This window comes from Leptosomus discolor, chromosome 8 (assembly GCF_034619465.1).
Source record: "Leptosomus discolor isolate bLepDis1 chromosome 8, bLepDis1.hap2, whole genome shotgun sequence".
NCBI lineage: Eukaryota > Metazoa > Chordata > Aves > Leptosomiformes > Leptosomidae > Leptosomus > Leptosomus discolor.
Genome location: NC_141398.1, coordinates 51521070 through 51538872, shown reverse-complemented (window position 1 = coordinate 51538872; position 17803 = coordinate 51521070). Strand labels below are relative to the sequence as shown.

General features: G+C 40.4%; 1 protein-coding gene across 1 annotated transcript; it reads right to left on the bottom strand.

Moving 5' to 3' along the window:
- Nucleotides 1–1420: 1420 nt before the first annotated feature.
- NAE1 (NEDD8 activating enzyme E1 subunit 1) lies at nucleotides 1421–16574 on the bottom strand. The gene is made up of 20 exons (XM_086469057.1): nucleotides 16513–16574; nucleotides 15285–15388; nucleotides 15134–15194; nucleotides 14172–14202; nucleotides 13500–13571; nucleotides 13113–13192; nucleotides 11862–11971; nucleotides 11422–11531; nucleotides 10752–10814; nucleotides 10431–10494; nucleotides 9235–9326; nucleotides 7898–7957; nucleotides 7676–7809; nucleotides 5990–6065; nucleotides 5593–5632; nucleotides 4491–4577; nucleotides 3397–3489; nucleotides 2862–2976; nucleotides 2735–2784; nucleotides 1421–1653 (listed from the first exon to the last, which is right to left on the bottom strand). The coding sequence occupies exons 1-20, from the start codon at nucleotides 16566–16568 to the stop codon at nucleotides 1544–1546; spliced, it is 1608 nt and encodes a 535-aa protein (XP_086325183.1). The 5' UTR covers nucleotides 16569–16574; the 3' UTR covers nucleotides 1421–1543.
- Nucleotides 16575–17803: the final 1229 nt, after the last annotated feature.

Below are 17803 nucleotides of genomic sequence, written 5' to 3'. Positions count from 1 at the left end.
TGTGTTCAGCAGCATTAGAGCACACAGCTTCAACATCCAGAAAGACGGACAAGGGAGGTTGGGGAGCTCACATGGAGGCTGGTGGGAACGTCCCCAGTCAGTCGAGGCCTGGGCTGCCAGACTCGCCCCCGCGCAGCCACACCAGGATACAAACAGCCAGCCTCAGGGGTGCTTTTCCTTTTTAACAGCTAGTGGTCAAATCCTGCACGTTGGAAGAGATACAGATTGTTGGTGTCCTGTTGAAATCAAAATTCACACCCGCAGCCGAGGATGCGTCCATTAATTTTGAGAAACACTGTTCAGTGTAACAGACCTTTGAAGTCTTCCAGTGCTATTTTAGCGTTCATCCCATCCCTCCTCCCTCTCAAATGAGCTGTGTATGATTTATAGCTCATTATCAGAGCTCGACTTTGAAGTAGAAGTCTTAACAAGTACTCCAGATCATCCCAAATATAAAAAGGAAAGAATGTACAAAAGATTTAAAGAAAAAAAAAAAAAGGGCCAACAGTCTAAAGATGAAACAGCAAAAGCATTCTTCCGCCCGCTTTTGGGAGGAGTGGGGAATATCAAGAGGACGGGAAGTAGGGCACAGATTAGCTACCTCTCGGTTCGGCAACGGGAGCGGTTCCAGTCAGCCACGGAGGTGACTGCGGGCCTCTCCTGCCGCGCGGGGCCGCCACCCTGGCACCGGGCCGCCACCGCGGTACCGGGCCCTGCCCGCCGGCCTGAGGCGAGCGGGCCGCCGCCGGGCCGCCCTCAGCCGCGCGCCTTTCCCGCCCCGCCGCGCGGCCCCAGCCCCCCTCAGGGGTCGCTCGCAACCAGCGCCGGAGGAGCGGGGCCAGGAGGCGCCGCCAGACGCGGCTGCGCTGGCGCACCGGGAGATCCCCGTTACTCTGCTCCGAGCACTGTCCGAACCGGGCGTGGGGGAAATCACTCGGTTTTCAACGCAGCCCAGTTTCCAGACCCTGCCCGTTGGAACTACCACACCGCCCCAAAACCCAGCTAGCCCTCACCTGAGTTGCCAGGCACAGCGGCTGCAGCAGCAAGAACGCTTTACTGGCTGAATACAGCTGACAGCACCAAGCTTTCAGGCACAAGCTCCCTTTCTCTCATGTTGCTGAACTCAAGAGAAAGTACTACAGCTTTCCTCAGCTCTCCTCCCAGTTAGCTCCTCAGACCACCATAGTTACGTTAGCCTTTCGCGAGTCCTTCCCCCTCAATGTGAAAAGCAGGTTTTATGAAAAAATTCAGCTCTGCTGCAAACCAGGTAAGCCAATTTGTAAACACAACCTACCGGGCCAAAGAACAGCTGCTGCCTTTTTCTTTCAAAGATGAATCAGAAAACTCTAGATTTAAAAAAAAAATTCAGTATTTGGTATGATTTTATTTGTCCTCAGGAAAAAAAAAAAAAAAAAAAAGATAAAATCATTACAAATAAACTTTAATTCGCAGGTAATACAGAACAGTCCAGTCAGTGGCAGAACATCACTGTATTTACAGGACAGCAGCAGCGCTTGGTGGCAACAAACGCAAGATCATTACCCTACAGCTGGAATGTCGCTGAAGTCTGTGACATTCCACTGTAAATATAGGTGTTATTAAAAATTACAAACTGCCCTGTAATGACTTTGATAACCTCCTGTGCAGCAGCTCCTGTAAAAGAAAAAAATAGTAATTTATAAAACAGAAGGTAGGTAGCAGGTCATACTTAAAAATCAGTAAAAGAATGTTATTTATCTAGAACTCACTACACTGGAATTATTTCAAAAGCACCTGATACAGCTCCTAGGAGGAAAAAATGCCTTTCAGTATTCCCAGTATAAAAGAAGTTCAGAAAGCTGTTACTTCAAAAGTCAGCTTTGCATACACTTTGCTGTATATACCTTCTCTCTCCATGTACAGACACACACACAGAGCAAAAATGTCTGAGCAGACAGACCCATGCAAGTTGTGATGTCTCTAAATGAAACTGAGAAGTTCAATTGAAAAAAATTATGTAGAGTTAAACTTCATATAAATTGAAGGGTCACTTCACTGTGATCCCTTTGTGTTCTCCTGTAGTATGAAATATTCTGTAATTTCTTCAAAAGTTATCTTTATATATTTTTCTAAAGCACTGCACATACCAAGTTTCACTTAATCAGAAAAAAATCCTACATCCACAGAGTATTTAACATTTAATTACCTTCAGCACCACATGAAGCCAAATAAAGAAGCCAAGTTAACTGATATCTCGATTTTGAGCATCCATTAAAATGTATTTAGTTGTGATAATCCCCATAGGTTGAATTAAGGTAAGCAGTCAAGGCTATTTATATTTAACAGATACTTAACATGAGTGTATTGTGTTAAAGGAAGATGTGTACTATGTCCATTTTAATATTGCTCCAATTATTCCTTTCCTTTGTGTTTTAAACTCAAAGCCTCTTTCACGCATTTTATTTTTAAACAAATTTTTAAGCTACTAGAATTTATTATTTTCTAACTTTCTTCAGTTTGTTTCACTGACTTTAAACCCTTGCTGTGTCCACTTCTTCTATACACCACAGGAGGTCCCATCTGGAGAACGAAGAGGGAGGATTTTGTTCTCATACTACCTTTGACTACAGTCTGTGATCAGAGTCTTTGCTCCGACAACACAAAGTAATTAAACCAGTGGAGATTCTGACTCAAGTATGTACTACAGCAGACTAGTTTGTCTGTAAGGACCTCAGAAATACAGTGACACCCTTACCTCCCATGAAGGCAGCAACAGCATGTGGCTCAGCAGCTCCATAGCGACAACTGGACAGCAAAGTAACAGTTAGTATTTTCAGGTCAGTTTTACCAACAAAGTGACACTTAAGATATATAATACTTACAACTCATGAACATAGTCATCTTTTACCACCACAGACAACCCATGTTCTTGTAAGAAACCAGTAAGGCATGATTTTAGTTTTCCAATATCATCTTCTACCTGATAGTTGTAGACACCTGGAAAATAAGTTAACTGTTTCATCATCACAGAACTGTAACACCATATTCAAAGTTAATGGGTTTAAATGGCAGCGCCTTTTATTTTTCTGAAAAGATTCTAAGTCGATTAACATATTATTAACGCTAGACTAATTAAAACTGAATATTCTGTTGCTAGTCAAGATCATGACAAATTACTGCATAGCTGAACCGACTCATAATCCACGCAACTCATTTCAGTGGTATCAATTCAAACAAATTCCTCAAGTTCCCAAAGAGAAAAATGTCTCACTTTAATTTTCACATTCTTGAAGTTATATTAATATGGAAATGAAACCACAACCAATGCTATATTTGTAGTTTGTAACTAGTATTATAGTAACTATAGGATCTTTGTATTTCTTTTGGTGACATTAAGCAACTCTGGTATTAACATACCTGGATATCTACCATGCTGCTTGTAAAATCGATCTACAGCCCGTAGCATCAAGTACAGCACTACTTCACTGTCTGGGTTATCCATATGGGAAACTGAAAACAGCAAGAGAACTGGTTAGCTGGTAGAGATGAAATGGAGAAAGAAAGGTTTTGAATAACTCAAAATCAAGTATTGTGTATTCACAGTGAAACTGTAAAATCTGCAGTTAATGAAAACAACCTGCAACTGAGAATCTCAATGAGTCAACTGTCAAATACACAGCATTTTGACTGCAGAGTGTGTAACAAAACCATATTGTATGTATTTGATATAAACTATTCAGTTAAGATATTCACGTTTCAACTCTGACAGCTGCTGTAACACTGAATGGGATATTCCTTAGTCATAACTTTGGGATTTGAAATACATGCTTCATGTATTTCACTGTAATAATAAAGTAGGTCTTAAATTCCTTAACATACAGCTAAGTAGTCTTTCTAAATACTAACTACTACTTAAATCACATTGCATATTACCAACTAATTAGCTTTCACTTAAATTATAAACATTACAAACCATATGTATACACAAAATGTGTATTCTTTGTACATCCATTTTGACCAAAACAGAGGACTTGTATAAACTTGAACAAACTTTGATAAAAACTATTTCCAGCTTTTTTTTTTTTTTAATTTACGCCGGTTCAAAAAATGAAATGCAATATTACATAACGAGCTTGCTAGTTTACATACTGAAAAGGTAAGCTGAAAGGAGCCAAGACAATTATTCCCATATCTTTGGTCAGGTGAAAGCACCTTTCCAGCTCTGTCAGAAATAACTGAGGTACAGAAAAGTCTGAAGAAAGCAATGTTTTCTTTATGTGCTATCAAAAATAAAATCTGCAACAAAAAACTGAAACGTGCATCTATCCGTAGGTCATTTTTGAACTTTCAAAATCAAATTGAATTCCAGATTCTAGACAAAACATACTTCCAGTTGATGCCAAGTTATAAAGTGGCATCATGAAATAGAACATGCAACACGCAATTCTTGGTCACAAAACCATTTCAAGTTGAAAACGCAACTAAAGTATGTGCCAAAAAGGAGTACTTACTGATTTCATCCTTGTTAAAAGTGTTTAGACCGTATTCTTCAGACAGAGATCTACATCGCACCACTCTGAGAAAAGCCGAGTTGCTGCCTAAGGAGAGAGCGCAGAAAGGGGAGCGTTACCTACTTGAATGCGTCGCCAATTACTAAGTCTGCATCTCCAATGTGTTAAACACGAAAGACTAAAATTTCTCATATAATTTAACATTCTTCTGTTTCTTCTGGTAGCTTGCAGTAATAAAAATCTATTAAACCATATTTAGGTCTATGATCACAAATGAAATTTTAGTGAAATACCTTGTGCTTATTTACTTCTAGAATCTAAACAGATTTGCCACGTTCATGTGACAGCTCTCAACATGTGTAGCTCTTCTACAGCAATTCACCAATCACAGCCATCCAACTTCATGTTTTCCTCTTCCATGCTGCAGATGAACATGGGTTCTCTCCATCTTCCGATGTCTCACGTATTCTCAACTAATATTCTAACACCACAGCTATGAGGAGGGAAAGGTTCCTCTCCAGTATCATTGCTATGAAACACCCCAATGTGCAGCAATTACGTAGCACTCAAAAATTAGGAGCTCCAAGGTTCTCAAAACTCCCAACTATATCAACGCAGAGGCAGCGTGCTCTTGGCTAAGTGCTCACAGGAAAATTTTCCAGGTGCAGGGATACTAAGTCAGGCTGCTGCATGGACGTGGATATACATCCAGAGCAGACAAAACCTAAAATCCATCAACAGTACTGCTCACTGCATCACTGGTTTTACTTTTCAGACTACCAGAAGTTTACAGAGCTTGCTCTCTGAAGTCAGTATCATAGGCAAGAGTGATTAAGTACTAATCACAGCAAGTAGGGAACAGCCGCTACCTGTTGTTTGGATCTGACAAAAAATCTTAACTTTTAAAAGCCAACCTTTATAGACTCACTGTTAAGAGATGCTGAACATCTGTTACCTCCACTGAAGATGAGGGATGTTAACGGCTAAGCACTTATTTGAAAAATTCAAATATTGAGTTACCAATTACTAATACTATCATTCAAGTGTTCTTGACTGATTGATCATTTGTGTGAATATAGCAACAGAATTCAAGCATACTCACAAAGCAGTTTTAATTCTCTCTCTGAAATAGATTCAGGTGCCTGAAAGAGAGAATAAACTCATTCCAGTACATACAATGGCCAGAGATTTTATGTTTTCAGAGATTCATATATTCATTGTGAAATAACCAGTTATTCTTAAATTGTAAATAACCAGCAATCTTAAATTGTAAATAATATATCCCTGTACACCTTTTACTTTCGTATGACCAAACCAAAAGGGATAAATAAAACAGCCCACAGATACTAACTTTCATTAGAACTCACTTAAGCCACTTGAAGAGAACGAGGTAATTAAGCCTTCTCTTTCTGTATCTGTCTCCTATGACTTATTTCTGTACAGAACATCAGGGTAAAAGCGTTTTTATCCTGTCAGAACGGTTGTACATTTGTAATTACCTTGCCTAGGGATTGCAACAACTTAGCAGCATGGTTACCCACAGCAGCAATATCCTTCTTTGCTTTTTCACGGTATCTGTTAATAATACAGAAGTCTTAATAACTACAGCATAAAGCCATCAACCTCACAGTGAATACCATTTCCTTTTGGTTTACATTATAAAGACAAAACACAAGCCACATGAACAGAAGTGAGCTACTTCAAGGCCACGAAGGCACTTATTACCTCCTGTGAGACTGTTCAGTATGGCTGAGCCATTCAATAAACAGGGGGCTTAGAGACCAGTTAAAATTAATATTACTACGAACAGTCAGAGGAAGAATATTATGTAGTTTCAAAAAACAGCTTTATGTCCTTCATTGGGCTTCTAATATTTCATTCATTAATTTCTGTATTTTAGTATTTGTAGCCATAGTGTATTAGTTCTGCTAAGACCTAGGACAACGCAGACATCCCAACAACACAGTATTTAACAAAAAATGTAAGAGCTCATTTTAAGGAACTGTAATTGCTCTATCTGCAAATTAAAACCCTGTAATGCTTATTGTAATTGAGAATTGAAGTACACAACGATCTGGAAATTCAGGACTGATGCTTACAGAGTTCGGATTTACAAATCAGGGTATCTGCAAATTCAAGCAATTACCGTTTCATTCAGCAAAATAATTATACAAGCTCTTGGTTTTACTGTCATTGTACAGAGTAACTTCTATGAAGCAACAGCAAATCAATTATTTTAGTCAGACTTATATTTTTATATCCATCTTTTTAATGTTATTTGTCTTTGTTCTGAGGAATGCACTCTAAAATTAGAGATTTCATTTTGATTGGTAAACACTATTCAGGCACACAATCCTTTTCCAGCAGAGGTTGTGTTTCAGAATCTATGGAGAAATTATCAGTATCTATTAGAAATAATACTTCCCTATTTGAACAATTCAACAGTACAAGTGCACAGACAGTAAATTTAACAGTCTTCTGCAAGATATCCCTTCAGTTTAAAGATAAAAAGGGAGGAAGAAGCAGTCAACTGCAAAGAAAACGTGCTAACACTGCAAGAAGTTCTTTTTGGACCGACAATTTGCATCATGCCCAGGATGGTCAGGAACAGTAAGTTCATGTTGCGGCTACATGCATTCAAACACGGCCTTTGTAAAATCTTGATCCACACTGACGCTCTTTAGAATTTGCAGTTAACGTTCATTCACACTCTTCCTCACCTATCAAGCAATCCCTTCAAAGGGCTTGCATTAGAATTAAGTATTTACAATTGAATATCTAGGAAACTAGAACTTCTGTAACCAGACCGAGATACATACTGAGGCAAAAAATCAAAGGCTGTGTTTAAGAAACAGTTTGGTTTGGACAGGAGTAGCCGGGCTATGGGAATCTACTGTCTATAGGAAGGTCTTTGCTTGATCTGAAACTAAGAATGATCACTTACTACCCAACCTCAGCAAACTGGGATGCCCTGAAGGCTTAGGCCCTGGTTCCAAACAGCAGATACTATCAATGCAGCAGAGCAGATAGCCTCAGGCTGCCATGCTGCCCACACCCCTCCTCATCCCAGTCCCACATAACCACTTTGGTTTTTTAAATACAGGACTTCATGCACTTTGAGAAGCCTGAAGTCATCACCATTTACTACCATCAGTAACTATTAAAGAAAAAAATCGTTTACTTACACATTTTGCAATTTGATAAATTTATTCGAGTCTGCTATCATATCAGGAATAGTGCCCCGGACAGGCAAGCTTCCTTGCCCCTCATTTGCCACAAATTCCTTTACAGCTCGAGCCAAAATCCAGAAGGAGGATGACTGCAAACACAGAAGAGACAGTCATGTACACAGATTACATCTGTGATGCTTTTTCTACATTTAAGTCTTATCCTTAATTACTCATTACCTGCTCTGTGAGATTTATGCAGCAATCGTCACTAAAAATCTCTTCAATGCATCTTGGAATCTATGAAAAAAACAAATTTGGTCTGTATTTACTTGACTTTTGATTTCCTGAATTATCTCAACACTCATCACATAGGTGAGCCAACTCTAAGTGACTCCAGAGTTTCACACCAAAATCTCTTCTGAACCTTATACAGGCACTGCTTCTCAGATGTTTCAAATAGCAGCACCGTCTGCGAACAAGGCCCATGCTTCTGATCAAGATGAATGTTACAAACAAAATCTCACCTTATTTCCATCTTCTACATGGAAGATTTTAAAAAAACCTGGTAGCGGCATCAGCAAAAGGTACTACCAGTCCCAGCTGCCCATCCTGCCTGCTAGAGGCACAGACTGAAAAGGCCGGGGAAGTGCAGAGGCACTGCAACAGTGAAAGTCTCGGACTCCTTCACTGCTGCAGCTCGGTTTGGCAGATAAGCTGAAATAAATCACTAATAGCCTGGGACACAGCTTGTAGCAGCTCAGATGGCAGCACCAAGTTTTACCTTCTGCTTTCTTGGGAGATTTAACGTGACTGTCCAAGCAGGGACCAGCACAGCTCAAATAAAAATGGAGTGCCATCTAGAGAGAATCCCAGAATGTGCTTTTACCTCATGCAGCTTTTGCAACTTACCACAGATGAGAGATGAAGGAAATCAGAGCTCCATTCCAAACCACAAAAGTTACTACTTCAACATTACTTGAAAACAACGAAAACTTCACTTCTAATGTTTTTAAGCTTGATCAGTTTATGAAAGCAATTTCGTAACGTGTTTCTTCAAGAGGAAAGTACCGACTTTTCTGAGTCAAAGGTCCCTCGCAGCACTACACTTCTATACAGAATAAATACTATAGCAAGCGGCTTCAGTACAGCACGATTTCAACAAATGTTTCCGAGTCTCTCTCCTAGTAATGTATCTAAATCAGACATCATCCATACTGGTGACCGCTAATTCTTTATAACTGTACCAAGTTTAATCTGTAAAAGAAAACCTGATAAAGTCTAAGGCAGGAATACACTACTAATGAACTCTGGTTACTGACTCATTCGAATTCAAGTCTTCAGGAAGGAAACGCAGCTCCTTGCATAAGCAAGGAAATAAAAGAATTTCCATAAATCACAGTGCCACCTAGTCTAGGTCTACTTTACTACACATAATTTAAATTTTAAAAATTATACTAATCCTATTTTACCTAAATGTTGAAAATGGAATTTCTGTCCTAAAAGTGTATAATATGTTCTGAAAAAATGAGGTAGTTGAAATTTCTTCAATTTTGCCATGTAAGCGTTAATTTTACCTGTGTGGTATTTAATGCTGTGTTCACATTTTTTACAGCTTCTTCAAAGTTTTCCTCATCTTCTGGGGTCCCATTTTCATTCTTTAAGATACCTTATTGAAAAAAAAAAAATTAAAAATACACAATCCCCTGAATTACATCTCATCATTCAGGTCTTACCAACAGAACAGACTGGCTTTGGTTGTATTTGTGGCATAAAAAATTAATTAGCAAGAAGACATACTGATAAAACATTTGATTAATTTTCCTGTGACGTTAAACAGAAGTTACTTATCACAAAAATACCAGTTTATTTGTGTGAGAAAGAAAGTAAAGTTTCATTATCACTACATTAATGTAGATGGAGGTAAAAAGTTAAGTCAACTCTCTTTCCAGTCCCCGGTCATGTTGTGTTGGGGGTTTCTTTTGCTCAAACTTGGCAAATACTTATGAAGCCACACAGCACGCCAGGCCAAGAAACAGGCTCCACTAAGAATCTAATTTAACCAAAGGTAATTACTACAGATCAGATCAGTTCCCTCACCCAGCCTGGGGATAGGGATGACAAAACCACTCAGTGATTTGCAAAAAGGCCAGCGTCAAATGAAGAAATACCAAAAATTCAGTTACTGTTTTTATTTTATTCTACAATCATTTAAGATAACGTATTTCTAGATCTTAAAAATGCCTCCTTACTTTTAGCACCCACAAAAGGTACGAGATTTGAAACATCTGCAAAAATGAGCTCTGTTCACACACTGTTTACAGTGTATTCAGTTGCTGCACAGTCCCTTTTCTCTCTCTCTCTCAAGCTGCAATGATTACCAACATCCCCGTGGGTCAACCGACCATTCAAATACTTGCAGTTAATAACAACTTCAGTGTCAAAAGCCATTTGCTTTCCTCTTTGTCACATTTTCTACGCTAAACATCAACATTTTTTACATGGTGTTCTCTTAAGGCCTCTCCTCCCATCCAAATCAAAACAGACTCTTGATCTTAAACAGCAAACAGTAAGAAACACTGCCGAACTGCAGTTATAAGCAAATCTGGGCTCTTACGATCCACCTATATAAAACAATCACTAAGCAGAAGAATCGTACTGTGTACACCAGCAGATTTTCATAACTTAATCCTGAGAACTTCTGATTATTTTTCAGATACTGCTTTATATATTTCTGCCAGTATGAGTAAGTGACTCCTAGAACATATATTACCTTGCCGAATCAGTTGTCTGAAGGCTTCTTTTTCTTTGTAACTCTTAGGCAACTCTTCACTTTTCTAAATTTAAAAACACAAAAACATTTTGTCTTTAAAATATCTATTACCAACCTCATTGTGCTCAGACTGCTCAAGTCTCGTTTGCCATTGTGCATATACATTCACTTGTATTTCAATTAGAAATTATTTTATTATTCCACCTTGTTTTCTTTATTTGTTACACATTGCCAAAATAATAATCTAGTTTAGAAAAGACGTATCTAAAGTAGTAGCAATAACAATAATAGACTGATGACTTCTCCAGTTTTGCAATATACCTCATTGAACCATTTTGTCAGATACTTGGCTACAATCACAATCCATGGAGTGTGGCTATGGTCCTGTAATTGAACAGCAGAGAAATCCTTGTCAAGTTGAGAAAAGATTAAAACGGGAGACAAATTAAAAACCTATTTTAAATGTAAACTCCTACCATTCCTTCCACTATTGTAAAAACACAGGACATGTTACAGTTTGATTCAGAAATAACATTCTCTAATTACTATAAAACAAATCATTAAACTATTATTCTTCTACTTAGAAGAAGAGTGGCTGAGCCAAGTTCTCTAATATTTTTCTGGAGTGGAACTTACATTATGCACAAATACCCACACTGCAAAGCTCTGCAGCAGTAAATAATCATAAAAATAAAAATAAAGAAGGAGGGGTTGAGAGGGAATCAACCTAAAAAAAAGATCAAATTGTCCAAAAATATTCCTTACTTCCCAAGACCCCCAATTGCTCAAGACTTAAATACAGAGTGTCATATTTGGGACAGAGGCCAAAAATAGTGCCTCGTGACTGATTCTACAGTTGCCTCTGCTTGGATGAGACTCGGCACCAAAAAAAAAAAAAAAAAAAAAGTCATCTGCCAAGAGTCATTTTCACAGAATCCCTGTTCTCTGTCTGCACCTGTCTTAGAGCACATCGTGCAAACCACATACCAACCTTTTTGTCCATGTTGTCCAAGTCATAAGACTGAACATGTTCCCTCAGTTCTGGAAATGGCTTGTCCAGTCTCAGATCTTCTAACATATTGTCAGGATGAGATTCAACAACTGTGAGAAAAATTACACAGTGCATTTCACAGTTTTATGTCCAGCCTTCAAAATGCAGTGCATCACCTGCTCGATTAACTGCTTCATTCTCAAAATAAGTGTTTGTGTAAGTTCACTTTAACGTCAGGATAATCTCCAATTTTACTATTTGTTCTGCTCCATAATTTCTAGACAATCCTCAAAGAATGCTCCTGGTGACGAAGTGCAAACTATGTAAAACTTAACTAATACTAAATACATCATAAGATAAAAAAAAAAAAATAATTGCAACATTACACAGTGAAGCTTTAAACCTTTTAGAAAAGTCTTTATCTGAGAAAACCCTCTAACCTGTATGTTCTTTAATAATGACTCTCATATAACCAACCAGTCCATAAGTCCTGCAGACCAGCAGAGGAATGTTAGAATTCCAGAGCAGCTCAGCCAAGCGCAGCAACGTACTGTAAGGAAAAAAAACACTTGGGTTTTTTTTTTCAAATGTACAAGAGGACAACAGTTAACTATAAATTTAACTCTGCACAAGTCACTTGTGAAAGAAGTTTTCTATGAGAGAACTCTATTATTATCATGATTCTAAGCCATATAGGGTCACTAATTTCATATGTGAATTTACACTAGGTTAAAAAAATATTTATCCACTAGCTTACTTATATTTAACTCAATCCTCCCGAATGCTTGAAATATCAATCAAACAAAAAACGTCAATGAGTTGTGAAAGAAAAAAAAAAAAAAAAAAGAATTAGATCTGTGTGTTGCAAAAACGAAACTTCCAGTAGGGGCGATTCCAATCAGAGGTTTTTTGAACAGCACTTAAGAAATACTCTATTCACAAATGTCTGCAAGGGAGTCACCACGTCAAAGAGGCAAGCTGGCTCTTATTTCTGCAAGAGGCAGTATCTCTAGCTCCTCTGTAAGCAGGGGGAAGGAGAAAATATATAAAGAATGAACAGCCACTGTCTCACAAAAACAAGATTTAACTATTCATCTATCCAGCAACCTCTTGCCTCTGGGGAGGCAGTCTGTCTACCAAAACAGAAGCACGCTCTTCTCCCACAGGTTTCTCAATACTCAGAGCTGTCACTTTTCATCTGAACTGTTTACCGGAAGGCAGCATGCAAGAGGCCTCTCAGCAGGAATAGGTTAAAAAAAAAACCAAGGACCAGAGGTTTATATGTGCAATATAATTGCATCCATGGGTAAAATGGAAAGCGCTACATGAAGGATAAAATATATTTGCAAAAATCTAAAGGTATCACAGATCTTATTATCTGTTAGGGTTTATATAAGAACAACACTTGCTATGGCAATTCTGGACCAGAAACAATTGTCACTACAAAAAAAGTGTACCTGACTGACAAATACACCTGGACACAGCACCTAGGAGTCAGGCATGGACCTGAAAGTTATTTTAAACTATGTATTAATACAGAAAAAAGTCCACAGAAAAATGCCATCATTTACTGCAAGCTTCCTTCACAATGAGAGTCCTGTTTTGCACAAGTTTCCCTGCAAGAATATGCCTGCAGTTGAAACCTGCTTTTACAGCCGAATGAAAACAGACAACTGTAGATGATTCTTTACCTTTCTGGTAGCTGTGTTGCAACCACCAAGTTAAACCGATTAAAAAAGGAAGGGTCATTGTCTAGAAGTTGCTCTGGACTCTAAATAGCAGGGAAAAAAAAAAAATCTATGTCAGAAAATGCTGTGAAAATTTCTGAACACAGCAAGTCTGTTCAACATTCAATGTAAAGTGTTAAATGAAAGCTATAAAATTATGCTGAAGTTATAAAATAATGTTTAAAATACATAAATTGTCTTTGTAAAATAACTTAAGATTGTCTTCTTCAAACATTGTTTTATCAGGAAGCTACTTAAACTGCAACATTACAAAGACAACACACAGCTATTATTTCAGACTTTTATCACGCTGTATAACAAAAAACATACAGCTAATTTAGGAAAACATACCTCTTCAACAAAGTTTCCAGAAACATCATTATTCAACTCTTGCAAGAGCTCAGTGGCACTCTGGGCACGATTCTGTTTCAGAACAATCAAAACAAGGTTTAATCTCTTGAAATGTAATTTATATGGTATATCAGTAGTACATATGTTACGTGCTTCAAATAAAAAAGGGAAAAACCCCCAAACTTCTTCATAAGCTAGGATTTCTTATTCCAAGCCTTGCGTATCTGAAGAAAAAAATAAATCCCTTAAGAGCAGGCACTTGTTTGAGACCATTTTCAGTAATACCATTTCAAAAGCAAGAATCATGCGACAGCTATTTATTAATTTCCATGAGTTACCTATGCCTTTTGTACTCTCATTTGTGATTTTTTTCCCCCATCCACCTCCCTACTCTTAGCTTTACTCCTTCAACCACAATTCTCTTCCATCTTATCCTTCCAAAGGTTTTCTTAACCATATCCTGTTCATTTTTTCCATTCAAGCTTGCCAGAATTGAGCTTATCTTCTCACTTATGAGCAACTAAAAAATAAGCAAGGGGAATTTTGTCAAAGCATAGAGATTTTAACCTACGCATACATGTTTTTAACATTACTCATAATACTACATTTGAGTACTTACTCAATACTTTCATGCTTTTAATACGCCTAAAGTGACATTTGTTATCACCTTACCTGACCAATATGGCTTTTCTGTAGAAAGAAACTGAAAAGGAGACAAGAAAAATTACTTACATGAGAAGTTTTATTTTGAATAAAAACAACATGAAAGCTACATTTTGTAGTGCAGAATATTTTGCTGACTCTCATACACAACAAACCAAGTTCCCCCTTAAATCTGCTCTTTTTCTCCCCACTACTGTTATATTTTCCTCATGATCAGTTTCTTAAGGAAACTTTTCAATGCCTGAGCCACAAATCTGAAAAATAAAGACACACCAAACTCCTCTAGAAGCCAGGATCACTGCAGATTCTTTTTCACTGGTCTAATTAAAGGCCCATTAGTACTCATTTCTTCATGTAACGGAATATCCTTTCCCCTTATATAACCCCTGTAAGGAGAGAGATACTTGTAGGTATCTACCTGAACCATAAGAGAATGCGATCTAGAATTAGTAAACAAATTATTTTTAGGATTTGCAGAGTTTCTTACCCTTTCCCCTTCTACATACAGCCTTTCAAAGCTATGAAAGCTAATAAATGGCTATCAGTCACAGTTTCACAATGATAAACCAGTAAGTTATTTTCATCACCAAAATTACAGAAAATACATTTAGCTGTGCTGAAACACAAAGAAATCTTGCATCGTCATATCTCAAGATTACAGAAAACAAGTTATTTTAAAATATTTTTATATTGATTAGGCCTTTGTCTTTATAAACTTGATACGTGAAGCAAATACACCTGTAAGAAACAAAACCAGCAACTAAAACTACATAAAATTTAGCAGCTAATATCAAAATGATGACACATGCTGTATGTGTCACAAATATCCAAAACCACAAACGACTTGGAGAAACATACAGAGGCTTTTAAAATTACCAAGAATGTTATAGGATTTCTTAACGAGTATAATGATAGAACTAATGAAACCCTATTCCTTCCCAATTTGTATCAGAAACTAGTAACAAACCTACTTATTTCCAACATCTTCTCCAGAGACCCGATTCCCATCAACAATTGTAAATGAACCAATACCTTGGGGGAAAAAAAATTACCATGATTAACTAGGCATTATAAAATTATCAGATAGATTACAAAGAAAACACAGAAGAGATAGCTACTTACCTGGCAGCACTAAGTTTTTGAGTATTTCGGTTCCTGTTGCTGTTGCATTTATCACACAAACATGGGCAGATTCTAAAGCTTCTTGTCCGTGGTCACCCCACAACCTATATTGGGATGGAAACCAAAACATCATGAAATTATTTCATTTCAGATTGTAAACTCAACACAAAGAAATGAAAAAAAATTAACCAATCACAAATGGAGGCTGGCATACTACTTCTCATTCACTGGTAAGAGGGGCTAAATAGCACTAACCAAAATAAGCTTTCTTTAAGAAAAGCTACTGACAAATTTGAAACTTTCTAAAGAACAACCCAATTTCACTGGCATTTAATATCCTCCATCTTTATACTCTACACTGTATGAATGCGCACACCTTCTTCTGTGGTAACATATTTAACTTTTTAAAAACAGCATGGGTCAAAACACTCCTTACACAATTTCATCCTAAAACTGACTGTTCTCTTTTTAGCAAGCTTTATTATAAATAATATGTTTTTATATTTTTTATAATACAAGACAGTGAAAATTACAAGCAGACAGAATCAGTCTTAATGAGTTTGGTGATGTATTTAAGACATCTATAAAATGACACTCAGGCCGAAACCGGGACTTGACTGTACCCAGCCATAAACGCCCCAATGATTCCACACGGGCCGTAATTTTACTCTCTTCAGCTGCAGAAAAGCTACTGAGACACGCAAAGCATCGTCACTACTACTAACACTTCCAAACGGATGCAAGCCGTTCTCCAAACACCGGCTGGGTCGAACACAACTCATTTTCACTATGCTCTTTTCTGCTTTTTTCCCCTATGCCGGCACAAACATTCACACAGCTGCTCGGCGAACCCGGTAAGCGACCGGCCCAGAACAGACCGACTACTTCGGGCACAGCCCCCTGCCCTCCACGGGCTCCTCCCGTGCCCCGCAGGGCACGGCCCGGCCCGGGCGGCCGGAGCCGGCGGCTGCCGCCCGCCAGGGGACTCAACGGGCGGCGGCGAGCGGCCCTGCCCGCAAAGCGCAGCCCCCGGCGGGGCGGCCCGTCGCTTGAAGGGGCAACCACAGCCGCGGGAGCGCGGTCCGCGGCCCGGCCTGCAGCGAGAGGCCTGGACCAGACGCCGCGGCGGCCCGCTCTCCGCCCCGGCAGCACGGCGGCGGCCCCGCGCAGCACCGGGCGGCCGCCAGCAGCTCGGGGCCGGGGTACGCCGCAGCCCCCGCCGCGCTACCTCAGCTGCCGGTCGTATCGCTGCTCCTTCAGGCTGGCCCTGCCCGCCTGCGCCATTGCCGCACGCTCCCCCGCGGCGGGCGCTGCGCAGGCGCGGGCGGGCGCATGCGCGGGGCCGTGGGAGCGCGCCGTGGGGCCGCCGGGGCGGGAGGCGGAGGCGGGGGGCTGCGGGACCGGGGAGGCGCGTCCCCGGGGGAGCGGGCGGCCTCCGCGGAGCGGCGGCCGGTGGTGCTACGGCCGTTCCTCCTCCTCGGGGCCGGGGAGCGCCCGCGGGGCTCAGGCGCCGCGCTGCGGGCCCCTGCCTGGGCCGGGTGGTCCCTGGGGAGACGCGCGGTGCTTGCGGGCTGCGCCCCACGCGGCGCGCTCGAACACGGGCGCCTCCTCGCCCTCCGTCGCGGCCGGCTCCGCTAAAAGCGTCCTGGGGCTGCCTGCGTGCTGCCAGCTGGGCCCGAGTATAGGACCCGAGGGCCTGAGGTTTCCGGCCGGTGCCGTGGGTTACCTTAGGCGGGGCTGCGGGGTCCGTCCCGTGGCTCCTGTGGGGAGTCACGGGCGTTGCTTCAGTCTGGTGTAAATAGGTGTGACACGGAGATTTTACCAAATCCGGCAGGGATATGAGAAGAGCTGCCATCATTGTTCAGTGGAATTTGCGATGGCAGTGTGGAAAACGGTAGAAAGAGATTGTGCTGGCAAGGCAGGGCTTGCAGTTGTTGGGGAACGCTGAAGTCGGTGGGAGTCACGAGCATAGAAACACAGGATGCTGTTCCCTTCAGGAGTACGTTTCAAAAAATATGATGCCATTCCCAGAGTTTATGTTCAAAATGAGTATTTCTCTTCATCTGTCAGCCCACTTTCTGGTATGAAGTTTTGAAGCATTTCACAGCCGTCTGAGTCAAGCCCTGCTCTCCTGGGAGCACAGAAACAGTTCATCCCCTTTAACGGTAAGGGAAGCAGGTGAAGCAAGAGACCCCCTTGGCTTAACTGCGAGCTTCTGAGCCTACTCAAAACCGAAAGAGAAGCATACCAGAGAGGGAAAAGCGGGAAAAAATAGTTAAATCCTATCAGTCTTGTTTCAATCCCTGGGAAAGTCATGGGATGAGTCCTCCTGGGGACTGTCACAAGTCAAATGAAGCACATGATGGGGAAAAGCCAGCGCAGATTCACCGAGGGCAAATTGTGCTTGACAAACCTGATCGCCTTCTATGACAAAGCAACCTGCTTGGCTGATGTGGGGCGAGCGGTGGACGTTGCCTATCTGGATTTTTCCAAGGCTTTTGATACGGTTCCCCACAGCC